General features: G+C 42.5%; 5 protein-coding genes across 45 annotated transcripts; 2 read left to right on the top strand and 3 right to left on the bottom strand.

Annotated features, from left to right (window-relative positions):
* Positions 1–1,462: 1,462 nt before the first annotated feature.
* LOC133146151 (interleukin-6 receptor subunit beta-like) lies at positions 1,463–5,917 on the bottom strand. 3 transcript variants are annotated; one of them, XM_061269522.1, is made up of 15 exons: positions 5,776–5,917; positions 5,327–5,596; positions 4,933–5,062; positions 4,675–4,859; positions 4,497–4,609; positions 4,200–4,359; positions 4,040–4,122; positions 3,771–3,969; positions 3,476–3,643; positions 3,193–3,294; positions 2,987–3,130; positions 2,768–2,908; positions 2,388–2,472; positions 2,202–2,283; positions 1,463–1,944 (listed from the first exon to the last, which is right to left on the bottom strand). In XM_061269522.1, the coding sequence occupies exons 1-15, from the start codon at positions 5,834–5,836 to the stop codon at positions 1,591–1,593; spliced, it is 2,277 nt and encodes a 758-aa protein (XP_061125506.1). In that variant the 5' UTR covers positions 5,837–5,917; the 3' UTR covers positions 1,463–1,590. The 3 variants fall into 3 exon arrangements, with proteins under 3 accessions (XP_061125506.1, XP_061125507.1, XP_061125509.1); XM_061269523.1 differs by lacking the exon at positions 1,463–1,944 and adding an exon at positions 2,007–2,117; XM_061269525.1 differs by lacking the exon at positions 1,463–1,944 and adding an exon at positions 2,007–2,122.
* Positions 5,918–7,049: 1,132 nt separating this feature from the next.
* On the bottom strand, positions 7,050–18,645 carry si:ch211-22i13.2 (uncharacterized protein LOC553945 homolog). 39 transcript variants are annotated; one of them, XR_009711317.1, is made up of 14 exons: positions 17,397–17,545; positions 17,272–17,330; positions 17,097–17,189; positions 16,890–16,982; positions 16,172–16,811; positions 14,493–15,052; positions 13,790–13,826; positions 12,739–12,810; positions 11,144–12,628; positions 8,973–9,438; positions 8,813–8,876; positions 8,551–8,672; positions 8,024–8,105; positions 7,050–7,786 (listed from the first exon to the last, which is right to left on the bottom strand). XR_009711317.1 is itself a non-coding variant. In XM_061269527.1 (7 exons), the coding sequence occupies exons 1-7, from the start codon at positions 18,327–18,329 to the stop codon at positions 16,761–16,763; spliced, it is 513 nt and encodes a 170-aa protein (XP_061125511.1). In that variant the 5' UTR covers positions 18,330–18,645; the 3' UTR covers positions 15,951–16,760. The 39 variants fall into 39 exon arrangements, 1 of the variants encoding a protein (XP_061125511.1); XR_009711308.1 differs by adding an exon at positions 13,557–13,639 and having other exon boundaries at positions 11,144–12,810; XR_009711316.1 differs by having other exon boundaries at positions 14,459–15,052.
* LOC133146152 (retinol dehydrogenase 14-like) lies at positions 11,482–12,839 on the top strand. The gene is made up of 2 exons (XM_061269526.1): positions 11,482–11,835; positions 12,015–12,839. The coding sequence occupies exons 1-2, from the start codon at positions 11,482–11,484 to the stop codon at positions 12,630–12,632; spliced, it is 972 nt and encodes a 323-aa protein (XP_061125510.1). The 3' UTR covers positions 12,633–12,839.
* Positions 13,751–15,609, top strand: rd3 (retinal degeneration 3, GUCY2D regulator). The gene is made up of 3 exons (XM_061269530.1): positions 13,751–13,846; positions 14,428–14,749; positions 14,809–15,609. Exons 2-3 carry the CDS (start codon positions 14,460–14,462, stop codon positions 15,155–15,157), a joined length of 639 nt encoding a protein of 212 aa, XP_061125514.1. The 5' UTR covers positions 13,751–13,846; positions 14,428–14,459; the 3' UTR covers positions 15,158–15,609.
* Positions 18,646–19,136: 491 nt separating the features above from the next.
* rhag (Rh associated glycoprotein) lies at positions 19,137–23,369 on the bottom strand. The gene is made up of 10 exons (XM_061269701.1): positions 23,127–23,369; positions 21,467–21,650; positions 21,248–21,398; positions 21,023–21,170; positions 20,770–20,936; positions 20,565–20,702; positions 20,373–20,494; positions 20,237–20,310; positions 20,091–20,164; positions 19,137–19,997 (listed from the first exon to the last, which is right to left on the bottom strand). The coding sequence occupies exons 1-10, from the start codon at positions 23,308–23,310 to the stop codon at positions 19,923–19,925; spliced, it is 1,317 nt and encodes a 438-aa protein (XP_061125685.1). The 5' UTR covers positions 23,311–23,369; the 3' UTR covers positions 19,137–19,922.
* Between the last annotated feature and the right edge of the window lie 1,237 nt (positions 23,370–24,606).

Genomic DNA, 24,606 nt, shown 5'->3' on the forward strand with positions numbered 1-24,606 from the left:
TTCGAAACTCAGCTTTACCCTCCAGATAATTGAGGGGAGTTTGCATAGTTTCTTCGTGCATACGTTTTCTGCGCCGTTATTCCTGTTTCAAACCACATTCCAAAACAGTTCTTGTGCGACGTCACATTTCCAAAACAACCCAAGGGGAGCGATATTTGGTGAATTAGATGGCCTGGTATTTAGCACCATCCGTTGCAGTCCCGAATGTGGAAGTGCATCATTGTGCATCAAAATGGTTTGTTGAAGGTCTTCTGGCTGTGCTCGCACATATTTAGTAAAGTCAAGATCAGCATTGATGACACCACATTATGTGTGATACATGACAATTGTTTCCTTTGTTGCATTAGTTTTGTGACCTCGTTGGATTAGGCAAGAACCAGGACAGTGAAGGTAATATTTGATTTTCCGTTATCTAAAGTCAATTTTATGTACAGTCCACCTAGTAACATGCCTTTTCTAACATTTTTTTTTCTGTGTGACGAATTATGATGGTATTGTACATTCATTTTTTGTTACCTGTAAAGAAATATTCAAATGAATTGCCTATTTTGGTCATTGTAAATTCCCTTTTCTCTACCAGGTGACAATACAATGGATGGAGTGCTGAAAACCGAACCCAAACAAGTATGATGCGTCACACGTTAAATCCATGTTTATTTATAACTTAACAAAAGCATTACGCTCACACCCTACCAGTCGTCTTAGTGACGAGCTTGTAAATATTTTTTCACTATTTTTCATGTTGTTATGGAAGTAGCATTCCTTGTAACTTTCATTTGTTCAGTGACCAAGTACTGAAAAGGTTTGTCAAATCATCAAGCATAATATTGAGTTTGTCTTTTAGGGTGGTTCCAATCTGACCTTGAGTCAGTTAAGAGAGCTCGCCCAAGATACAGAGTCAGCCGTTTTTATCGAACGGAAACACAAGAGCTTCTTGGAATATGAGGAAATTTTCACAGGTACTACAAAGTGGATTTTCCATTTTTACATAGACACTAAAAATGTTTTGTTTTATGCACAGCTATTGTTGCAGGGGGAGTTTCGGGTGCTGCATTTGCCACTTTGCTGGCAGGACTATTTATTTTCAAATGGCACACATGGGACAGTGGAAGCTCCACCACAGGCCAGCAAACAAATTTTTAAGCCACTCTATGATTTTTCATTCATTTACAAACCTCATCTCAACTGTTTTTTTTTTTTTTTTAAAAAGGTGTTTTTGGTTTGCTGAATTTTGTAGATATGTATATATGTGTATATTTTAGATATATATTAAAAGTATATACCTTTTAGATGTGTTTCTGTATACTATATATATATTTTTTAAATGTTGTTGATCAAGCTCACTTTTTCAAATTCACTTATCTGACAGGGTTGTCCAAAAAATACGTAATGGATTGAATGTACCCTAAATCCATCCAGATAAAAAAAAAAAAAAAACTTGTTTTTGTTTTAAAACAATCCATTCATGCATAAGATATTTATTTCTGTACAACATTTGTATCAATTCGGGATGCATTTCAACATGCACACACATAATGAGATTATACCGTAGTTGCTTGACTGTATATTATGGGATGTTTCCATTTTTTCTCACCCGTCCTGGTCTTGCTCAAACATATCCACAGTAACATACATAGCTAGCGATGCTGTCAGCTGCTCATGCTTGTCTGAAAGCAGAGTCTGACATTCTTTCTCAGTACTACGAGTGGGGCTTTTGACGGAACCCTGGCTCCGGTACGAGCTTAATTGACCGCTGCTTTCAGAGAGCAACGTCGTGCATTCTCTAGAAGGAGACTGAGTCCCCGTCTCCTCGGGTTCAGACGGCCTCTCGTCGTGTGCGTCAGGCTTTACGGTAAAAACAGAGCCGCTGTCTTCTTCTCGGTTGGGATCAAGGGTGCAGATGGTTTCGGGTGAATAGTTGGATTGCCGAAAAAGGAACAAACCCTGAGGAAGAACAGGCCTTTGTAATGTTTGTTTTTTAGGGGAAAAAAAATAACATGCCATAATTGATCAAACAGAGTAATAACCATTTTTATTTTTTTTTTTATAAAAATAAGACTTTTTGTCACTGCGTCATTGTGCTGCTCTTTCCCCCTTCAGTATGGCACTAATATTAGCTGTTCTTCGCAGAGGATAAAGAATATATTAGTGCCAATTCAATACATCATAATACTGCAGTCTTTCTATTCAGCTAAAGTCACCTTTTGATGGCCTCCTGATGGCCACAGCGCAACGGAACTGAGGCCTGGGTTCGGAAGGGGCTCCTGCAGGAATTTCCTGTACCTCGAGAGGAAACACCTTGGTAAGTAGCCCATTCACAATCCCTACCTCATACGATACAACAAGCCTTGTTTTGAAGTTCTTATCAAGCAATAAAAAACACTTACTGTATAGCGCAGCATAACCCCGCAGATAACACAAGGACTATAATGATGCTTCCGATAACGCAAAGTTGAGTGACGAACCTCGGATCTGTCCAAAGACAAGCACATTTGTATTATTGCTTTACCATATTTCATTTGGTATTTGTTGGGAGTATTAGTGTAGTCATTTGCATGTGGGCCGAGCAGTGCAATGACCCACCAGGTCCAGCAGACGGCGCTGTTGTAAGTAACGACAAAGTGCTATTTGAAAAAGGAAGTATCGGCACCGGTTCCTCACTCATTCCCTCTGTTGTTGGTGAGTCATTTGGAAGTTCATTTCGACCAAATAAACAAAAAGGACGAATAGACTAGAGGTCATGAGAAACTATTCCAAAGTTACTTACCAAATCTTTTGGTATTAAAATGCCTGACGTTGCTTTCGCTAGCCCCCGTTAGTGCTACGGCCTTGACACACACGCTGTATTGGGAGTAAGGAATCAAATCCTTCAAAAGAATCTCCCGTTTTGTAGCATTCACTGTGACATCTGGAAACGGACACATGATTCAAAATCCATTTGTATATATTACGAGAAATGAATCGCGAGTGGCTAACTTGAACTTACTGAGGTTGGCTCCGTGGCCCGTTCCATAGGAAACAACGTAGTGGACAATCACCCCGCTGCAAACATCCTTCCGCTGCATATCCCAACTCACAAGGGCGCTTTTGTCACTCACCTTCACCTTGATGGTGGAGAAATTGGCGGCAGCTGTCGGGAGCATACGGTAGCTTTTCAACATTGCCTCGACTTATCGAACGATAGATTCAAACCTGCGACCGTTGAGCAGATCCGCAAGGCCCGCGTGCCGAGACCCGTCTTGTCGCCAAACAGCGGCGTGACGGTGACGTTATACGGCTTATTAGCCAGAAGACCTGGAAGGGATGATAACCGGACCTTTCAGAATGATTATATGGAATTGACAATGATGTCACTCTTCCTGTTAAAGCGCCCGTCGATAAAGCATTACAGACGGTGAAACATAAAACTAATGGTGGGGCCATTTTCGTGGACGGAAGACGGCCAACCACATCATTAAGGTTTTTCTTCGCCTACCCGACAGTTGAGTGCTGGTGGAATTGATTTCCTTCCAGTGGTAGCGACACCCATCGTGGGTCCAGTCGATCATGTAAGCCCTGACAAACTGAGAAGGAGCGTCCCAGCTGATCAAAATAACACCTTTGCGGCTTGAAGTTTGCATGTTTGCAACTTGAGGGAGGTCAGCTAAAAAACAAAACAAAAAACCCCCACACTTAATAGATGATAAATCCAACAACTAATCTTTCCAATATGTCTTTTCTATCTAATCCATGTGGCTAGCGTAGGGGATTTAGATTTCATAAAAACTTACTTTCTCCAGCAGCTGGAACATAAACCGAGTCCTCTGCCAGCAAGGCCCCGTTGCGAAAGACTTTAAGCTCTACTTTGTGTGCCTCTTGATTCACAAGAAGAGCACGCGTTGACTTCTCACATACTTGCATCCCGCGTTCCTTGTTGGCAGACGCTTGGATAAAATATGTAAATGTGCCTTGGCACGCTGACGGGATCTCCTGCAAAGAGAAAATGTTTTTTTTTTTTTTTATCATATCTTCATCACATTGATTTGAAAAGTTTCTGTACCGTCCACATGGCATCAATTGTTCTTGTGCCATTTTTGTATGATTCTCTTATTTTCCTCCACAGGCGCAGCTTGACATCGTTCTCTGCCAAGGTAAGTTGACAATTTGAACACAATCAAACGAGCCTTTTTTGTTTTTTTACTTTTAACGATGCAACTTACTATTGAGTTGGCTCAAAACAGTTTTCTCTTGGCTCCATTCGCTCCACGGAGCTTTGTCCCAAGCGCAGCGGACTGAAACTTTGTAATAAGTGCAGGACTTTACGTTTTCGATGGTCATATTTCCCTTTTCTCCGGGTTCTAAAGTTTTATTGAGCACCTCCTTGAGGGAAAAAAAATATATTTTTTCAGCAAAAATAGAGTAATGTAATGACATCAATTTAGTTTAATAATAATAAAATGATTAATATATATTAAAATAAATGGAATCTATCGGCATGTCGGTTGCGTTGCTGGTACCTGGTTATATTTAACTTGACAGTAGTGTTTATTTGAGGATGTGGATGTGGTCCACTTAGCCAGTAGATGACCATACAAGGCCTGGACATTCAACTTGGGACATCTAATTTGCACTAAAGAAACACAACATTAAATCCAGTCATGTGTTTGACTTTGAAATAACCTTCATGTGACTCACATATGTGATGGGGGTTAAATTCATAAGGGTCGGAGTAGACCTCCCAATGTTTGGTTTTGGCTCTCACTGTCACGCTGTGGTTGCCCACCAGAGTCACGTAACCCGACAGGTGCACATCTTCCGACGTGCATGTTTGTAAGTTTTGGCTGCTGCAGATTTCCCATTGGGAAGTGTTTGAGCGAGAGCTTCAAAAAAGGAGCGCACGTTTAGTATCACGCATGATTATTTTATATTCAAATGATGAAATATTCAACTCACATCAGTACGGTGTAGTTGATTTTCTCAGAGGCCTCGGCAAGTTGCTCCCATGTGCACGTGAAAAGCTCGGGTACGCCTCCCGACGATCCGTTTCTATAGTGCCAGATGCAGACCACTTTGCTGGGTTTTGCTACATCGACCAAAAACAAAAAAATCCCGTTCTTACACATACGTCAGGGCGGTGCAGAATTCCACAACTAAATCTTAATCTAAGATCCTAAACACTGACTTCCTTCGACTTAAAAAAAAAGCATATTGGGGGCCATTTTTTAAATTACTTTAATTAATCTCAATATTTTAGTCAAGGTGAAGGAATACAAACAATACAAATAGTCACCGATACTAAGTACCGATACTCTTTTATTTCTTCAAATTGCATAAAATGGATTCTTACAGTATGTCCTGACGATGGTGCCTCCGAGTACGTCCCTGGTATGGTCGCGGTGGCACTGCACCGTGGCTTTGCGCCGCGTGACGTTCCTCAGGGACACGATGCTATGTGTGGAGTTGATGGTGCTCATCCAGCTGTCGTCCAAGACTACTCCGTCCACCGTCCAGTACACGCTACCGTGCACGCAGAAGCTCTCACACACTATCTGAGTATCAGATCCCACTTGGATGTATGGATCTTTGGGTACGACATTGCATAGTTTCTTACTCTTCCCTGCGGGTGTTAGTCCACATGGTAGAATGTTAGCCGCTATTCCAGAAAGAACGATTTATATTTTAAAGAAACTCCATTTTTAAAACAGTCAAAAAGAGGGAGCCTTTCATTGCGGAATGGAATTTTGACAGCACTTCTGCATTGTCGCTTGAAGCTCAAGAAAGAAAAGATGTTCTTACCTTCTGAAACGGAGGTCGTACTCGTAGCAATAAGAAGCAGTACACGCAGAAAACAATACATTATCTAGGAACTACTCCACTCTTGAGTTTTTAAAGTCGAGAAGGATCGGTGTGATGCATTCCGTGACCCATATTCCTGTAGATCCTCATTTCAGCCGTCCGCCACAGAGAGAGACACTGAGGAAATGAAGCAAACTGCTACAGAAAAAAGGAGGTATTACTCAACTGGAGACAAGGCAACAGGAAGCGCTGCTCTCTCACTCTCTCTTGATTCTCTGTTAATTCCCAGAGCGACTTTAGATAAAGACAGATTATTTGCATTGAATGCATTAGTGAAAAGCAAGTGAGTCCTGAACAGTATCATAGCCTCAAAGGAGCAGCTCCACTTTTAATGTCTTGCACATGGAAACCCAAAGCCTAGTTCAAAACCTAAAAACTGAGCTGAGCTGGAGTGTGGTCAACAAGTCTTGGTTTTTGTACAGGAGCGGTGGAAGTTGACTTCACAAAGGATGCCCAAGCAGTTCACCCTTGCATTTCCTTTTACCCAAGGAAAGCTTCCGTTCCTGAATGAATCTGCAATCAAATGGTGAGAATTTCCTGCCAAAACGGCCGAGTGGTGTAATATTTGGCCTGGTGTATGTGAGCCGCAGGTTCGAGTCCCACGCTGTGTCACTTCTAAATAGAACACAGCGTGGGACTCGAACCCGGATTTCATGTACGCAAGGCAAAAGCTTTATCTATTCAACTACAATAAATCTAAATTGACTTGAAAATAGTTTGTACATGTACAAACCTTTGAGTAAATGCCTAATGAATACAGAATTATTTTTTTCAATTTCTGCGGCAAGTTGGGCGAATGGTAAAATACTTTGCCCCATGTGCGGGAGACTCTGGTTCGAGCCCCACGTTGCACAATTATATTGGAGAATAAATGTAGATGAGCCCAAGATTCGAACGCGGTTCTGCCGTGTGGTAGGTGGAGTGTAACTCCACTACACTATTCAGGACAGTTAACCAATTCCGTATTTCACCAATAATCATCAACCGCTCTTCATGCTAAATATGGTGTAATAAACCCTACTGACAAGCGAATAGCTCATGGCGCTGTGGCCGAATGGTATAATACAACGTACGGTATTCGGACCGCTCGGGTTCGAGTCCCACTCTGTTTAGCATTTATCAACTAAACAGAAAGACGACTAAGATTCGAACCCGAGATCTTCTGTCTTCAAGGTAAAGTCATTATCCATTCGGCCATTCCAGACACATCAAAATCATTTGCTTTGTTGCACTTTATTGTCGTTACAGACTTACACAAGATTTTCAAAACAATCTACAAATACATAAAACCCGAGTTCGGCATCCAACAGGCTGTAGTCGAGTGGTTAACGTCATCGCCAGCGACAAATGGGACCATGGTTCGCGCCCCGACGATTCCCTAAATATAAACTTTACAATTTTCTTCTCGCTTCACCATTAAGATCTAGCTTTTATTTTTTTCTCCTTTAGCTCGTTAATGACGTCATCACAAAATTCCTATATAAGACGTCACAAACGCGACGATCGTTCCCTTGCTCACTTCTGACAGCGTCGCGTTGAAGCTGGTCCACCTGCTGCTCCCTCCGCACGCTTCTCCAAAGCATGCAGCGCTTAAAACTTTGACAAGGTGAGTGTTCACTATTTCTCAGCCTTTTGAAAACTAACTACTTTTGCTCTCTTTCAGCGTCAAGTTGCAGTTTGGACGTACTTACACCTTGCTAGCATCCAAGCTAAAGCGGTTGCTTTAGCGTTGGCAGTTAACCTCCTCTACGATGCATCAAACGCCGGTATGCTTAAGGTAAGACAGTTTGCATGAATTCACAACAGAATATAATTTTTTTTTCTATCTACAGGTGCGACTTTTCCAAATGAGCCTCAAATGATGGACTTCCTGTTCGATTAAAGTGGATTCACACGTAAGTCCTTTAAACCAACTCCATCTAATTGTCTCTTTCTGTCCACAGGCCTGCATCTGCAACAGAAGAAAGGAATTTACTGCAAAAAAGGAAGGACGATTGCCTCATAAAATGACTTTTTTCTTTTCTTTTTTTTTTTGTCTGCAGGTTTCAAAATGGCCGACTTGCTGTCCTTTAAGGTCTGGCGTCATGAGACGTGTGCAGGTCTACATTGCTTAACATGTCCACCAAATGTCACGTTGCTAAAGCAAACTGGTAAAGCTCAAAGTTGACAAGATTAGTTAAAAGGTTACCGTGTCTTTCAGGCCAGCGAGCTCCGTTTGAAGAGAAGTCCGGTGCTGCCCTGCGCTCTTCTCTGGTGAAACACGTGCACACCTACATGTACAAATGTTTGAACAATTTATTTCAGCGTGTGCATTGTCTTCCGGTTTTGTCCGCCAGGTGGCGCCAAAGGACCAACTTCCTGCAGCATGGACAAGTAAAAGCTCCACGTTTGAAACTGTTAATGACTAACTACTAATCAAAGCGTGTTTAACCCATTGTTTCAGATGGTGCTGGTGCAGGCAATCAGGAAATGAGGCGTTATGATCAACTTCCTGTCCAACATGGTAACAGGTGACCGAATTTACCCAAAACTTTGCATTAACACTAACGTGCTTTTTTTTTTTCTTTCTCAGTGCAGTGCAGCTTCCAATAAAAGTGCTGTTGAACCCTCCACCTGCTGGGCCAAGAAATTCTCCAAAACCATGCTAAAGGTTCTAAAGGCTGCCTCAATTCTCATTGTTGTGCAAAAAAAACCAACTTGTTCAAAATCTGTTACCTTGTTTGTGTGCAGGCGTGGCAGTCCAGGAGTCTTTGCAACATTTCAGGAACGCGGCCTGCTGTTACTCATCTGGGATACAAGCGCACAAACGACTGAAGTCTTCAGCGGAAAGTTCCAGTCTACAGTTAAAAATAAAAGGAGTAAACTTAAATTGAGTTGTGTCAATGGGCTTTCTCTTTACAGGCAGGGGTGGCAAATCCTGGTCCAGAAAGTGAAAAGCCAGCCATGGTTTGACCTCAGGCACTCTGAGCTCATTCACCTGCGGGTGGAGTAGAAGCACCTGTAGCTCAAGCCAAATTGTGGCATGCTGAAAGAGTCCTCTGCTGGTAAGAAAATAAAGTACAATTAATTTCAGCCAGAATGTTTAAAAATTTCAATGACTATTCTTTTTCTGTCCAGTGTGGTGCGTCATCTAGTACCTGCTCACAACAGAAGCCAGAGCAAAGCCGCATGCTAGCTACACTTGGGTTTTCTTGTTGTGTCCTCATCTCCAAGGCAACCTGAGAAGTGAGGCACATTTGCACTTAGGTGAGCTGCTCCTCATTGCACAATCATGACAATTTTGTTCCAATATTGTTCCCCCCCCCCCTACTTTCCGACAGTGAGCAAGGAACTGGCCATGCAGCTTGCAACACTTGGTGCCATGAACAACTCTTCTTTAGCTCTGGTAAGGTTCATGCTTTATCTGCACAAAATGTTGACTTAACTTTTGACTTGCAGATCTTTGTCTTGGGTTCAGACACCACTCGTCCTGCTGGCCGACCACTTAACCACTCGTCCTGCTGGCCGACCACTTTACCACTCGTCCCGCTGGCCGACCACTTCACCACTCGTCAACAAGCAGACTGCCATCCAACTTGAAACTCTTGTGATTGAATGTTTACTCTGCAAAAATAAAGTTTGATTACAAAGAACATTTAAATCAACTCTTCTTTCTCAAACACATCATAAAAAAAAAAATCTTCAAAAATATCTTCTACTAAAACCTAAACTTTTTTTCTAAATTTTTAAAAAATTTTCCTGGGGTTTTTTTTTTTTTCCAGGATTTTTTTTTTCCGCCAGGATTTTTCAGAATTTTTTTTAAATGAGGCGGTTCTAAACTGGGATACCGCTCCAGGATTGGTTGAGGGCTCTAAAAGTGGGTGGAGCAATGAGAATAAACGGCTGCGATTGGCTTAGATGTGGGCGTGGATATGCAAATGAGGTGTTTTGTGATTGGTTAGAGTTCGAGTGGGCGTGGCTTTCTTAAAACGAAGCGATCTGATTGGTCAGATGCGCATAATGCGCATACATACTGCTTTCTGATTGGCTGTTGCAAAAGGGGCGTGGTTATGCAAATTTGAGTCGCGCTGTGATTGGTCAGGCTGAATTTGGGCAGAGTTAGGAGGCGGGCAAAGTGGCACTTAGGTTTTCAGAGGCAGTTTTCAGTCTGGAGGTGAGCGTTGCGCTTAGGTCACTGCCATGGACACAAGTCTTTGATTGTTACCCTCCATCTCACATGACTTCAAGTGACTGGCAGTCATGAGAAGCATGAGAAACTTAGAATGAGTGACGCAAATTTGCTCTTAACAACACAAAGACTTGCATTCCATGGACAGAAAAGCAGTTTAAAACATTTGAGCAGTCAGTGTTTGTCTGTGACTAATTTAGTTGCACACAAGCATTGGCATTGACAGGCCTTGCATGGAAGCAGCTTAAGATGTTTGATGAGCTCAGGTGACATGTCACTTACTTCTCATGACACAAGTGCCACCAGGGGGAAGGTGAGCACATGCAAACAGCTGACATCTGGGACAAAAACTAAGTGCCAATAAAGCAAATAAAGCCATGAGCAACATTCACTTTTTTTCTTTTTCAAGTCATATTAGAAAAGCGTGGTATAATTTTACTTTTAACATGTAGATTTTCAAATAAAGACACCTTCCAATCAACACAAACTAGAAAGACTGTTTGTGTGACAAAATATTGAGGTGTTCAAAATTGCTCAAACTACTGCAGTGGGCAACAAACTGCTTCTAAAAAATCAATCATTAACCTCGCCTTGTAAATATACTAATTCAATCTGGTAATTGTACATTATTCATTTTGAGAATTGGTTTCTACTGAGAAAAAAATGCTTTTGAAAAGAATAAATAAAGACAGCTCGATGTAAGTTAACAACTTTAAATCTTGTAGTGCATTAATTTTGATCACTGTGGCCCAAATATTTCTTTGCATTACAATAGGAAATTCTTCACTTTGGAGTGTCCAATAACAAAAGTTCGGATTCTTAATATAACTTTTTTTTTGTCCAGGATCAATTTATACATTTCACGGCCTTTAATATTTAAAGGAGTTCTATTTATTCTTTGAATTTGGCATTTGCGCAATGGCTTATCTATTTCATGACTTTTTATTCACTGCACCTCTGCAGTGCTTACACGAATGTTTGGCTAAGTTGTTAATAATGGGTTGGAGGCGGTTTCTGTTTGGCAACCTCATGACCCTGCACGGTATATTTTTTGACAGCATAGAATTCGTTGGGTGATTAAAGTCACTAAATATCGCAAAAAGGGTGGAGATAAAAGGATTAGTCTGAATTATTGCTTACCTGGACCGCACACAGGTGCCAGAAGACTCCGACTCGAACTTCTGCTTCTTAGTAAGTTGGGGATAGTAACACTCAAAACTGAAGAGTAAAGTTCTTTTTTGTTAGTTAAATAACATTACTACCCGAGTTAGAGTCTAGAAAGATACAAAAGTAGTAACTATCAGCACAGCGACACCCGTTCTTTTTACTTCCGGGTAAATGTAGCTCCGAGTTTGTTTACTTCCGGTGGCTAATTACCTAACATATCCGGGTTAATGTAGCTCCGAGTTTGTTTACTTCCGGTGGCTAATTACCTAACATATCACTACGCTCGCAACCGATCACTCCTCGTTGAGTCAATGGCAACTGCGGTTTTGATCGCTGCCGTCGTCGGCGGCGGGGTCCTGCTCGTCATGCGCCGCTTGTTCCCCCGTCAGAACTCAGTCAAGCTTCTCCAGTACCCGGCGGGCTTGATGCGAGGGAAAACTGTCATCGTGACAGGAGCGAACAGCGGCATCGGGAAAGCCCTAGCCGGGGAACTACTGAAGCTCCAGGCACGCGTCATCATGGCTTGCCGGGATCGGCAGAGCGCCACCGAGGCGGCCCGGGACATCCAGGGACATTCGGGCTCAGAGCTCGGGGAGGTGGTCATCAAACAGTTGGACCTTGCGTCGCTCAGATCGGTCCGTAAATTTTGTCAAGAGATTCAAGAGGTGAGCTTTAACGTCTCCACTGAGTTGTTGCGCAATGTTTAGGTGAACTGTCCATGGTGTTGATCGGTAGCATAGAATGAATCCAAATGATCTCACCTCCGAATAATACAAATGAATTTAATGAAATGCTTCTCCAACGAATCTGACACCTGAACGCACAATTGTTCTTGAGCTTTTAGGAGGAGCCCAAGGTGGATGTCCTCGTCAACAACGCGGGCGTCTACCAGTGTCCCTACTCCAAGACGGAGGATGGCTTTGAGATGCAGCTAGGCGTCAACCACCTGGGTCACTTCCTGCTCACTCACCTACTGCTCGACCTCCTCAAGAGTTCCGCCCCCAGCCGCGTGGTCGTGGTGTCCTCCAAATTGTACAAGTACGGCCGAGTCAACTTTGAAGACCTGAACAGCGAGACGAAATACAACAAAGCATTCTGCTACAGTCAGAGTAAATTGGCCAACCTGCTGTTCACCCTCGAACTGGCGGAGAGGCTGGAGGGCTCTGGGGTGACGGTCAACGCGCTCACGCCCGGCATCGTGAGGACCAGGCTGGGCAGGCACGTTCACATTCCCCTGCTGGCGAAGCCGCTCTTCTACTTGGCTTCTCTGCTATTCTTCAAGAGTCCACTAGAGGGTGCGCAGACGCCTCTCTATCTGGCTTGTTCGCCGGAGGTGGAAGGGGTGTCGGGGAAGTGCTTCGCGAACTGCGAGGAAGAGGAGCTGCTCGAGAAGGCGACGGACCGACAAGCGGCAAAGAAGCTGTGGGACGTGAGCTGCAGCATGGTTGGACTTGAGGACTGATTAGACACAGAACATTCAGGTGATGGATGCAAAACAGAACCTTACAAGGAGATGGTTTTCCTTCCCTTCCTAGTTCCTCTTAGTGGACAGTATAAAACCTTCTGACCTGGACTATGACGTTGTTGTTTCATCTGCTGAAGTGCCATGTGTACTGACCGCCATTAAACACCCCAAGATCCTGCAAATAAAGAACCAAGTGTTACTCCACATCTTTTTGTTTTCCTTGCTCAACGACGGACAAAACACAAATATTGGCAGAATTCTGGTTTTCAATCATCATAACACACCTCAATACCTCCTATTCTGTTAGCCTCTATAAATGCAAGTTGTGCTATTTGAAAGGAAGGCCAAGTGGAGCACACTAGCGGCTGAGCGAATCACTTTAAAAGATTAGGGCCGGGTCACGTGGGCTTTCCGAGAACCAGCTTACCTTCCCATCTGTTACCTCCAACCTTTGGACATAAACTCTCATTTGGGAATGATTAACGGGAGGATTCTTTTAGATTAGATTTACATCGATATGTTTTGGATAAAATTTCAATTCTGTGGAGACTGCTGTAAAGTGTCGTGTGAGTCAGCAGAGTTCATAGTTCATACTGCAGTGCGTACGCTCACACCTACACACGAAACGAAACCGTGATGTTGCTGCACAGTCAAACTAGATGCATCTTCTAACTCAGGCAGGCCGCTGTGGGTCAGGGACACTCATTATCTGCAGGAGGCTCATTTGCATACGTATGACCTGGTGCCCATGTTTGATCAAGCACCACATCCCCTTTTAAATCTCTCTTCCTTTTATCTGCCTCTTCATCGCTCCCCCTCTCAGCTGATGGCGGTTATTGTGGACAAATAGGCTTAAGCCGGTCACTATAGTAACAGAGAATTGCAGGAGAGAAAAATAAATAAATAAAGGGACATAAGCACTTCTTCATCAGGTGCCTCAAGCTCCCGGTGGAGATGCTGGAGCCCCCGACCTAGCGCAACAAGTAAAGGCAGGCCATGGAAGCCTCCAGGGAGGAAGAGGAGTAGGAGGGGTTCAGAGAGGTGAATATAATGGAGCGCAAGAGAGAGAGAAAGAGAGAGAGCGAGAGAAAGATAGATGATCCATACCGTGTCAGCCAGGTTTCTCATATCATCGGACTGACGGCTTCACTCACAATTTTGTCTTTTTAGGGGGGAGTTGTCGATGACGTCCTAAACAAGGAAATAAAGAGGTAAGAAACAATTGCCTTTTATGATTTTAGAGCATTAACTCATTGGAACCAAATTAACGATATTCCAAAGAACATTCAATGAGCTGCGTTCCATTTATGTCCTTTGATTGTGAGATCAGATGAAAAATATTCCATGTGCTTGTTCTCTCATGTCTGGATGTGTCTTGTAAAAATAATAAAACAAATAAAATACTGATTGTATAAATAGAATGTCTTAAACCAATCTTAACAAGCGGAATGTTTTTGAGTTGGACTCGTTATGTGAACGGATTAACTCGGGGATTAAAGAGAGGACAGTTACAAAACAATGTGGCCACCTGTGTGTGTTTGCGTGTGCATATGTGTGTGTTTGCGGACAAACGAAGGAACTGAATTCAGGACAAATAGACGATGCATGATAATTAAAGTCAAGTGAGTAAAGGTCTCAAGCAAAATTTGTCACAAATTTGGAGAAAATCAATCTCACAGGACACTTCATTAGGTACACCCACCCAACAAAAATCTACATTCACAAATAAAATTTTGCATTTTGATTGGCACGACGGAATTAACAGACTATGATTTTGATTCTAAGTTATTAGAGAGTGTTGTGGCGAGTGAGGAGGACCGCACCATGGCCTCCTGGTTCAGCTGGAGCGAGCCTCACCAGCGCATCCCCCGCAGGGAGCCGGCCGACGTGGTCACTGACACGCTAATGGTCGAGCTGAGCTGGCAGCTGAAGGAGGCGGAGAGGCAGCAGAGAGAGAGGGAGAGTGAGTACCGGCGCCTCAAGACCGGAGTGGATTACAGCTGGTTGGCCAGCGCGCCACGCTCGTCCTATAACATTAGCACGGGGGAAAGGCTGGGCCTGGAGGACCTCTGCTCCAAGGTGCCGCCATCTTGCTGTGGACTGGTCATACTCAGGTACGAGATTGCCTTGGTTTATCGAAACAAAACGACAGATCTGTCTTGGTTGTCCGCAGGTTCCGCGACGCAATCCAAGCCAGCGAGCCGGAAGTGCAGGAGGTGTCGATCCTCTTCCGCTCTGTCCTTCTGGAGGCTGTGGAGCAATTTAAGGAGGAGCAGGAGGCACAAAGGCTTGCTCGCCAGTGGAGCAATAAACGCACCAAGAGTATGTCGCTGGTGAACTTCAGGTCCCGCATCAAGATCAACCCCTTCGGGAGCACGGCAGGCCTGATTTCGTCTGAGGGAACCCGTTTGAGCGACCTGAAGACGGTGTCGGAAGATGTGGAAAGAGGGACAGAGAAGGAGGAGAGGGTTTGGAGCATGCCGGACTTCCGATTAGGAGCAAGCAGTAGTAAACTTGTCTGACAGGAGGACCATGATGTGGCGATGGGAGAATTGAGTCCCATGACCTGACTCGAGTCGGACTTAAGTCCGTTTCTGACTAAAACGTACTTGACTCACAGACTTGAACTTGAATAAGTCTTACATTGTCAAATGTCAGTTCTTATTTTTGACAGATTTTTCTTTTTGTTTATTTTATCCGTGCACTGTATTTTTATGTCTAAGCAAGAAATAATGTCCCGCCCCCATCACTCTGAGGATGAGTCACTCTTTGCACTCTTTCTCAGCACACAATGACCACGCACAACACTCCCCCACACAAGGTCAGCCAGCTGAACGCTTTGCTTCTCTACCTTCTCTTTACAAGCTGCAAATGAATGAATGCTAATAAAATATTACAAGAGAATGCGAGAAAACATTTGATCGGTTTATTTTCATTTTGGTCCATGAACGCGTTCAACTGGTTCGAAACAATAACGGACTATTTTGTTTGACATATTCATTCACGTTGAACACAACGCCCACTTTATTAGGTACACTAAAACCACTAAAACAAACTGAAATGATAACTTGCTGACAATCCAAACCGAGGATTATTATCAAAGCATGTCAGATATTTTATTGCGTTGGATTTAATGGTTGGTTAGGGTGTATGTTTCACGTTCGCCACTTGGTGGCGATATAAGTACGCACTACGAGTACGTTTTATTCCGTAACTTCCGTCGAATGCTGCGAAGAAGAGACCGCACGAGAGCTACACTGGAAGTAGAAATCATAGTTGCATAGTTGACACTCAGGGTAACTTTTGACACACCCGAGCAACTTTGAGAACCTTTGGTCGTTATATCTACGCAGGACTTGGACTTGGTAAAACATTGTGAAACGTGGTTGTCTCGGTGAGTTGCGTGGCAACAGCGTTAGCATGCTACGCTTTGTGACGTCACATGTAAACAATATGGGGGCTTTTCACAGTTTTTTAACAAAGAAAATTAGCAACACCAGGTTGGTTTGCAGGGGTTATCACACAATAAAGCTTACCTATCGACCAAAACGGCTTTCTTCTCGCTGACTGCATGTCAGCCAACGTTTGAGTTGTTCCACACGAAGTTTGGCAATAACATGGTGTTGGAATGTCGCCCTCCTTTCCACCTGTGTTTATCCGACTGAGAGCTCTGCTGAATATTCATGCGCGAACGTGACGTCATTTGAGAAAAGCGCTAACTTGCCTAACTTTTAAATAACACAATGTTTAATGCACTAGATATTCAGATTAATCTCATTCCAATTAATGCTTTTTTCTGCATGTGAATGGTTTTTATATGCCAAAATGTAATAAATATAAATTCTCATTTCAAAAATATTTGTTGTTGTGCGCTTCTTTTGTGCAGCTTACACATCAGCATTTTGTTTTAAGGTATGAATGTTGCAATTGTCAATGGAGGCACACACTTATTTCTTGCCACATTTAAATTATTGAGCCAAATGTTAAACATTGGTATGCGTGTACGCTGCTTCAAGGTGCGCCCTGCCCTGGTTCAATTAACATCAACCTTTATTTACATTTCTTCCCCCTGGACAGCCTACTTGTAGTTTCCTGAGGTCGGCGGTGGTGTCCACTCGGGAAAAATCACAATGTAGAGTTCAAAAACTCCAGAAGTTCGGCTCGATTTTTGTCCCGCTGTGGTAAAAACAGATACGTGAGATCGAGAGCGAATAGTTAAAAAAATAAACTCGCTGCTAAAGACATTGGAATGACCTGTTTGTCCTTTTTTGACTTCTTTACTTTCATCTTGATCTTCTTTCCTGAAATCATGCTGTACTTCTTGCCTTTTTTCTTTTCCTTCAAGTACTGAAGAAAAGAACAAACAATGACATTTGTCACCACAAGCCACTTCGGGATATTCGGATTTGGGTAAAATTTCAGGATCCAAAAGAAAGTTGAACAAAATCTTGCGTAAACAACCTTGGATATCTGAACAGGCCCAGAGTTTTCTTCCCCTCCTTTGGATTTCTTTTCCTTTTTCCGTTTCTGTCGCTTCTCTTTCTTTGCCTTCAGCTGGACATGAAAAATGATAGGACACAAATTTGAAAAGGATACTGTCAATTCATGAACAAAATAAAATAAAATAGACAAATACCTTTTTTGGTTTGTCCCTTTTCCGTTTCTTTGACTGCTTTTTGGACTTACTTCTGGAGTCTGGTAAGAAATTGGTGTTTGGTTATTAAAATGGCGAAACAAATCAAAGTTTCCAATTCAACTCACCGCTGCTTGTGGAACTACTCCGGCTGCTGCTGGATGAGTGCGACGACCCCGATGAAGAACTGGACGAAGCCGAGAGCGACTCTGACGACGAACTGGAAGAAGACGACGATGAGGAAGATCTACTACGGCTGCGTTTACGCCTTTTTTCTCTACCTGCATGAATAAAACACTGTAGTCAGCATGTTGCGGTGGACATTTATTTTAGATTTAGTTTATTTATTTTAGATTCAAGCAGCCTTGCCTCTGCTCTTGTCGTCCGTCCTGGAGGTAGAACTAGAAACTCTGCACTCGGCTTTTGTGGACTGGAAAGGAAGAAGATGCATATTGATTAAAGATTGTTTTAAAGGTATAGCAAGAAAGATGGCAAATGGGAAGTTAGTACTTCTTTTTCCTTATTTCCTTCTGTTGTGTTGTCCTAGAGCGATACTTTTTTGTTGTATCAGTGGATTTATTTGGGATAATAATACAATAGGATAAGAAAGATCCGATTAGCTGTGACAATATTAAAATCATGATCTAGCATACGTGTTTTAATTTAAAGCCCCCTATGATTGAAATCTTTTCAACTTTCAATTACATCCATGACTTCATTCCATTAATTGAACTTTTTTTTTTTTTTTTCGTGGGGCAATGCACAACATTAATCGTATCAAATATTGTATACCTTTTAGCATTTGAATATTCTGGCGTCATCAATTTAACCACAACGGGGACATCCTTTGAGCAACACCGCTCGATCGTCTCAATTCATCAACAACTACAACAAACTGTCACGCAGAAGCACAAATACATCATCAAAAACGGAAAACGTTATATTTAATGGATTTTGCCGGAGCAGATTTGAGTCCGAGACTCTAACCAAACGCATCAGTTATATTTGCACAATTTAAACATGCAATGCGTTTAATAGATGACGGATTTAACACTCACCATGGCAACAGTACAGTCCGGTTATTATCAAAGACACCTTAACCCTACAACGTGCATAGGTGTAAAGATAATCGTAGCGATGCTCCGCGAATTAGCATTAGCTAACAACCATTGGCGACACTGCATCCCAGAATGCACCGCCGCGACGTCCCTCCACAACAAGGAAGTGCAAAGAGGGCAAAAGTACGAATTTATTGAATATAAAAAGAATACGAATGACTATTTTTGAATTGGCACGATGTACATATTAAATCTGGGTTCGTTGCAGCGACTCAAAATGGTACGCTAGTTCCAAGTTTGGATGGCCCCTATGTGCTTGTTTGTGGTGTATATATGCTCAATAGCGCCCCCCCAGCCACCTGCGGTTGATCGTATTAACTACAGCTAAAGAACAACCACCAGACCACTACGACGTATATCAGAAGTTAAATACGTGGTGCTTTATTTCAATTAAAAAACGTTGTTGTTTCTTTACTGAAGAAAACGAAAATGATCCTATAAATTGCATCGACATTATGGCAGAATGAACAGTTACACTAAATACCTTAAACTTAAATATTTTCTTACTGGATAGATATTGTTTCAATTTTTAAATGTGTTTAAGTTAAGGCAAAACGTGCAATTTAATCAAATTTGCAAATGCTTTATTTATGGTGACCCCTGCAACACTGCCCCGCTACCATTATCATGAAATATTTTGAATTGAATATCTCGAAATCTTTTTCAGCCAGCAGTTTTCAGTCAGTCTGTTAATGCATTGTTGACAATTAAGTTTCTAAAATTCATAAAATGACCACAAACCAAACACACTTGTATAATAATTGTACAAAACATTTATTGTGGCAGTGTTAGTACATTATGCAAAATACAAGTAGCACTGGATAAAAATATACAATTTGGATGCGTTTCATTATTCTAGGAATTATAAACGACCCCCCCCCCCCCAAACAAAAAGCAGAATTGATTAGTAACTATAAAATGTAGTCAGTTTTAGCACACTCGCAGCCCCTTGTTCAGAAATAACACAAAGAAAAAACTTATTTGTGTAATAGAAATGATGACCTTTGTATACAAAAATATTGATAATTATCCTGGAAAAATAAAAGTTGTGTACCGGCTGTTTCAACACTGCAGGGCTACAACCAAACTGACCATGTCAATCCATCAAAGTGTAAAATTATAAGTACATGGAAGAATACATTTGATGTCATACAAATAGTAACAAAATAAACCTCAGTGGAGAGACACATGCATACACACACTCTCACCCACATATGTTGGTTCATCACAGGAACATTGAACGTCTAAAGGTAAGAGTGATGAGGTCAAATTGTTCTTGGTATGAAAGGATAACATAATGCTTGACAGCAAAAACATACAATGTAAAAAAAAAAAACATGCCTTTAAATGTATTTAGGTAAATACAGGAAAAAAAAAAAAAGCTTACAGGTGTTGCTGCGTTCCAGCCAGCATTAAGCAATGATATTTTTGTGAACTGTTGATTTCAATGTCCAACAAAAAAAATGACCCTGAAGGTTTTTGATACAATTTCCATTTTTTAAGGGTTGACCATGTCTTTTTCTTTCTTCCAAGTTTTTAAACGTCTACTTTGTTCTTTGGGAAATCTGAATGAGCCAAGTTCTCCTCGTTTTCCTCTTCTTCCGCAGGGACCTGGAAAAGACAGATTTAAAAATAAAAAAAACTACTGTATAATTGTCTTTTAAAGACTGTTATGTTAATATTCGGGCACGTTGAATTTCTTACCTCCCAGTAAATAGAGTCATCAAAGCAGTTCTGGTCAGGAGGTTGCCCCCAGATAGGCAACTTCATGATCAAGCCTTAGAAACCAGAAAAGAAATTGGATTCAACATGTCAGATCCATCAAGAAGATGTTTTTCATCTCTACCAACCTGTGATAGCCCCTCCAACCAAAGCGAAACCAAGAGACGAACCCAAGGCAGCGGCTTGCATGGTAGCTTTCCCTCTAAAGGTGAACAATTGATCAAACCACCAATTGAACAAAATGACATGCTTCCATAACCTTACCCTTCCTTTTTCCCCAAAGCCACAGCCACAATCCCAGCCAAGCCTCCCAGGATGCCCGGCATGCCGTGCAGATTGTGCACCCCACAGGTATCTTGAATGCCCAGGCTAGATGCCAGAATAGGCTGGAACAAAAAAAAAAAAAAATTGTTTGAATGGAATATTACGTGCCATCAGTTGTCATTTCCAACTCACACTCAGGTACTTGAAGCCCAGTGTGGAAATGATGCCAGCCACTAAACCGATCAGCATCGCGCCAAAGGGCCCGATGTTCATATCGGCGCACGTTCCCACGGCAACGCCGCCGGCCAGGGTGGCGTTCTGAATGTGCACCTTAACATGGCGTGAGAAAAAAAGGTCAGTTGATGTCACATTTCAGTGGCATGGAAGGTGATCTCACCATGTCCAATTTTCCTTTGTGCTCCACCAGGCTGGAGATGGCGTAGGCAGAGAGGACGCAGGTGGCCAGGGACAGGTAGGTGTTGATCACCGCAGTGAGCTGGGTGAAGCCTGGTTCGGCAATGGCGGAGTTAAAACTGGGCCAGAACATCCAGAGGAACACGGTCCCTGTTGAAAAGGGTCAAACTCAGTTCATGCAAATATCAAAAATAGTTTATTAGGCAGTCTGTAGAAAGTTTCAGAAAGTGTTTTACCGATCATAGCGAACAGATCCGAGTGGTAAACAGAGCCGTCGTTCTCGTGTCCGTTCCTCAAACCGGGTCGGTAAAGTACTCGAGCCACGGCCAAACCAAAATAGGCCCCGTAGGCGTGGATGATCATGGAAGCCCCGACGTCATTAGCCTGAAAAGAAAAGTCACTCTTTTTTGTGTGCTATCATAATTATAATCTATTTACTCGGGTCTGGCCGGTGATCTCACCCCCATGATTTCTACCACCAGATGCTCGTTGATGGAGAAGATGGAGATCTCCAGGACGGTCATGATCAGCAACTGGAGCGGACTGGTTTTACCAAGAACGGCGCCGAAAGAAATCAGAACCGTGGCAGTGCTGAAGTCCGCGTTGATGATTCTACACACACAAAAAAAAAAATCACTAGACTGAAGTAGAGATAACATTTGATGTCATCTTGACCTTACTTAAAGATGTTGACTTTAATCTTGCCGTCATCCAGGTGCCAAATGCCCTGCATGATGAGGCCCCACTGCAGGCCGAAGGCGGCCAGAAGTAAGTTGATGCCCACGCTGCTGAAGCCATATCTCTTCAGGAAGGTCATTAAGAAGCCAAAACCGATGAAGATCATCACGTGAACATCCTGGAACACTGGAGACGCACAGGAAAGGGCCTTGTCACGCCCGGCTCAGATATTGGATTAGGTGGAACATTTGATTATGTGACGTGTTCAATTCCAAACAGACCTCACGCTATTCATTTCCTGCACCCTTATTTGATTTATTGAAATCATTAATTGGGCGCTGGTGGCCATCTTCCAGGAGCTGTTTTGTCAGAGTTGGAAAAGCAATTCAATCACACTCTCAATGTGATATTCTCGATTTAGCCGCCTTGTTCCGCTTCTATGAAGAGACCCTACTAGGTTTAGACGGAGTATGGAAGTCTGAGGCAAATAAGCAAAGCGTTTATTTTTAGTATGCAGCATATTTTTTCCCCCCACTTGGAGACTTTGATTGGAAACAACAATGTTACACCCAACTCAAGTTAAGAAGGTTATTGTTGATGATGAGTGTTCCCCTGAAAGACAGGAAATTGGAACTTTTAACTTAATGTGATGAACTCCATCCATGGAAATAACTCAACAGAAAGACAATAGAAGTAATTTCCTTTCACTAGAACACATTTAATGGTGGCCAGTATTGTCTCACCGTTTGCTTGTTCAGAAGGTAAATAACGAAGAAGGAAAATAAATCTATAAATAAAATAAATAATAAAAAATATATATGTATATATATAAAAAAATATATATATAAATTAAACTAAATAGATTAAATTATATATATATGGAGGAAAATATTGACATTGTCCACTTGGATGAAAAATACCCCAATTATCTGACCTGGGGGGATCCAATCATATTTTATCCAAGGGCTAATTCCTCAGTACGACAAGTTAGAGGGAAAAAAGTGCAATGGTCACAACTAAAGCTTTCTAAAACATAAAAAACAACCAACACAATGTATGAATATATGAGGCCTGGCGTCACGCCCAGACGTTAGGTAAGTTGGGATGCTCCCACTTGGCCACGGCTATAAAGCTAAATTATTGTAAGGAAGGATGCTTGAAATCATTTTGCTCCATAAAACTGTCATTAGGTATTGTATTATTGTTTTGCACTTAAAGTCAGGGTTGTATCTGGACCAAGACTTTTTACAGTCCCAATTTGACAACATGGCATTTTGTTTTGACTATATTGCTGTATACACTCTAAATCCACTTTAATGTGGAAAATATACAATGATAAAATGTGCATAATTAAATTAAAAAAAAGAAATAGAAGATTCATTGTGGCCAACAGGTCTTGCGCTGGTCTCCCAAATGATCAACACCATTAAAGGGAAGATAATGCTTGAAATTCATTCAAATGACGCCAAAGCTCTACATTTAAAATGGCAGATATTGCGCCGAGCTTATCTCTGCGCTTCACGCCTGCCACGCCCAACTCGGAGCATGCGTCCGAGTCCCAAAAAGTTTTGAATGATCTCTCTCTTAAAAATAAATCAATAAATACATATAATCATCTTAACACACATCCCTCCACAAACCAGTAGCACCAGTTACACTTACTGGGATAAAGCTCCATAGGCTCTTGGTGGTGGTCGGTGTCATTGCCGTCCGGGTCGTGGCCGTGGCCGTGACCTTTCCCGTCATCGTAAACCACAAAGACTGCAAACAGGATGATCGTGATAAGCTCCAAAGTCAAAGCCACCAGGGAGAACTTGAACCTCATGTTGGTGGCGTACGCAGGCATCCTGAGTCCCACTCGATCAAGTCGTCTCTCTGTGGCACTCCCGAGTGAAGGGAGGGAAGAAAGCGGCGTCTCCTTTTAAACTGATGGCGGATTTTGCTGTGACCAATGACGGCGCAGAGGTCTCGGGGCCTCCTGGATGCTCAACTCCCCCCCCCCCCTCTCCTGCCCCCCACGTTAATTTTCAGGGATGGGTTTCCTCTTCAAAACTCAAATGGAGTGATTGCCGCTTTACGCACTTAACATTTAGTCTCAACTGCTAACTTTTGTGACTTAAAAGTGGATACCGTAATTTTCGGACTATAAGTCGCACCGGAGTATAAATCGCACCAGCCATAAAATGCCCAAAAAAGGGAAAAAAAACATATATATGTATATAAGTCGCTCCTGAGTATAAGTCGCCCCCCCCACCCAAACTATGGGAAAAAAAACGCGACTTATACTCCGAAAATTACGGTATATGGTGAAACCTGCATCGGTGGAATCACATCTTCATCATCCAGTGTTGTTCTTACCTCTTTTCTTTTCCCACTTTCCCAAGCTGACAGCTCTGATTGGGCCTGGAGGTTCTGATCCACAGCTCCCACAGAGGGCTCCTAGAAAATAGCAGGCCAAATTAGCCAGAGGTCTCCTTTTTTTTTTTGCAAGCTTTCATGAATGAGCCGAGTAGTTCATCAATGCCAACAACGCGTTTCTGTTTGTTTTGGAGCCTTTTTCCAAGCGCATGTAGGGAAACGACTCTCGAATGTTGAGAGATAACAAAAACGCTCGCAAAGTATATCTCGGATTTTTGGCAGTTGATACAAGTATTGTTTTTGAGATAGGCTTGAATGGCGAGCAGGATTTAATCATTCATCCTTGATGGTGACAGTTCCATGTTGTTTTTTGATCGGATCTTACTCTATCAATAAACACTTCCTTTTCCTTCTCCAATTTTGATGGTGATTAATTCTGCCACTGAACCAGCATAATTTGTGCGTTGTGTTGTGGAACTCAAATTGGTTCAAACGCTGACAGCACGCATGTTTACTTCCATAGCGTGCTGTCTTAGCAGCTGCTCAAACATTCAGAGCAGCGACCCTTTCAGCTGCAGTCGGTTTTTTTTTTTTTTTCCCCGAGCATTTCGTCGAGCTCGTAGCAACGATAGCGCACCTAGCGTCCAACGCTATTTAGGAGGCCTGCAGTTCAGCAACAAAGCAGGAGTGAAAATGAAGTCGGCTCAGATCTAGCTTGAAGAAGAACTTGACGTAAGATGGCTTTCCATCTTCCTGGTTGGAATGCGCCTGGAATGCGTCAATC

Source organism: Syngnathus typhle, linkage group LG22 (assembly GCF_033458585.1).
Source record: "Syngnathus typhle isolate RoL2023-S1 ecotype Sweden linkage group LG22, RoL_Styp_1.0, whole genome shotgun sequence".
Taxonomy (NCBI): domain Eukaryota; kingdom Metazoa; phylum Chordata; class Actinopteri; order Syngnathiformes; family Syngnathidae; genus Syngnathus; species Syngnathus typhle.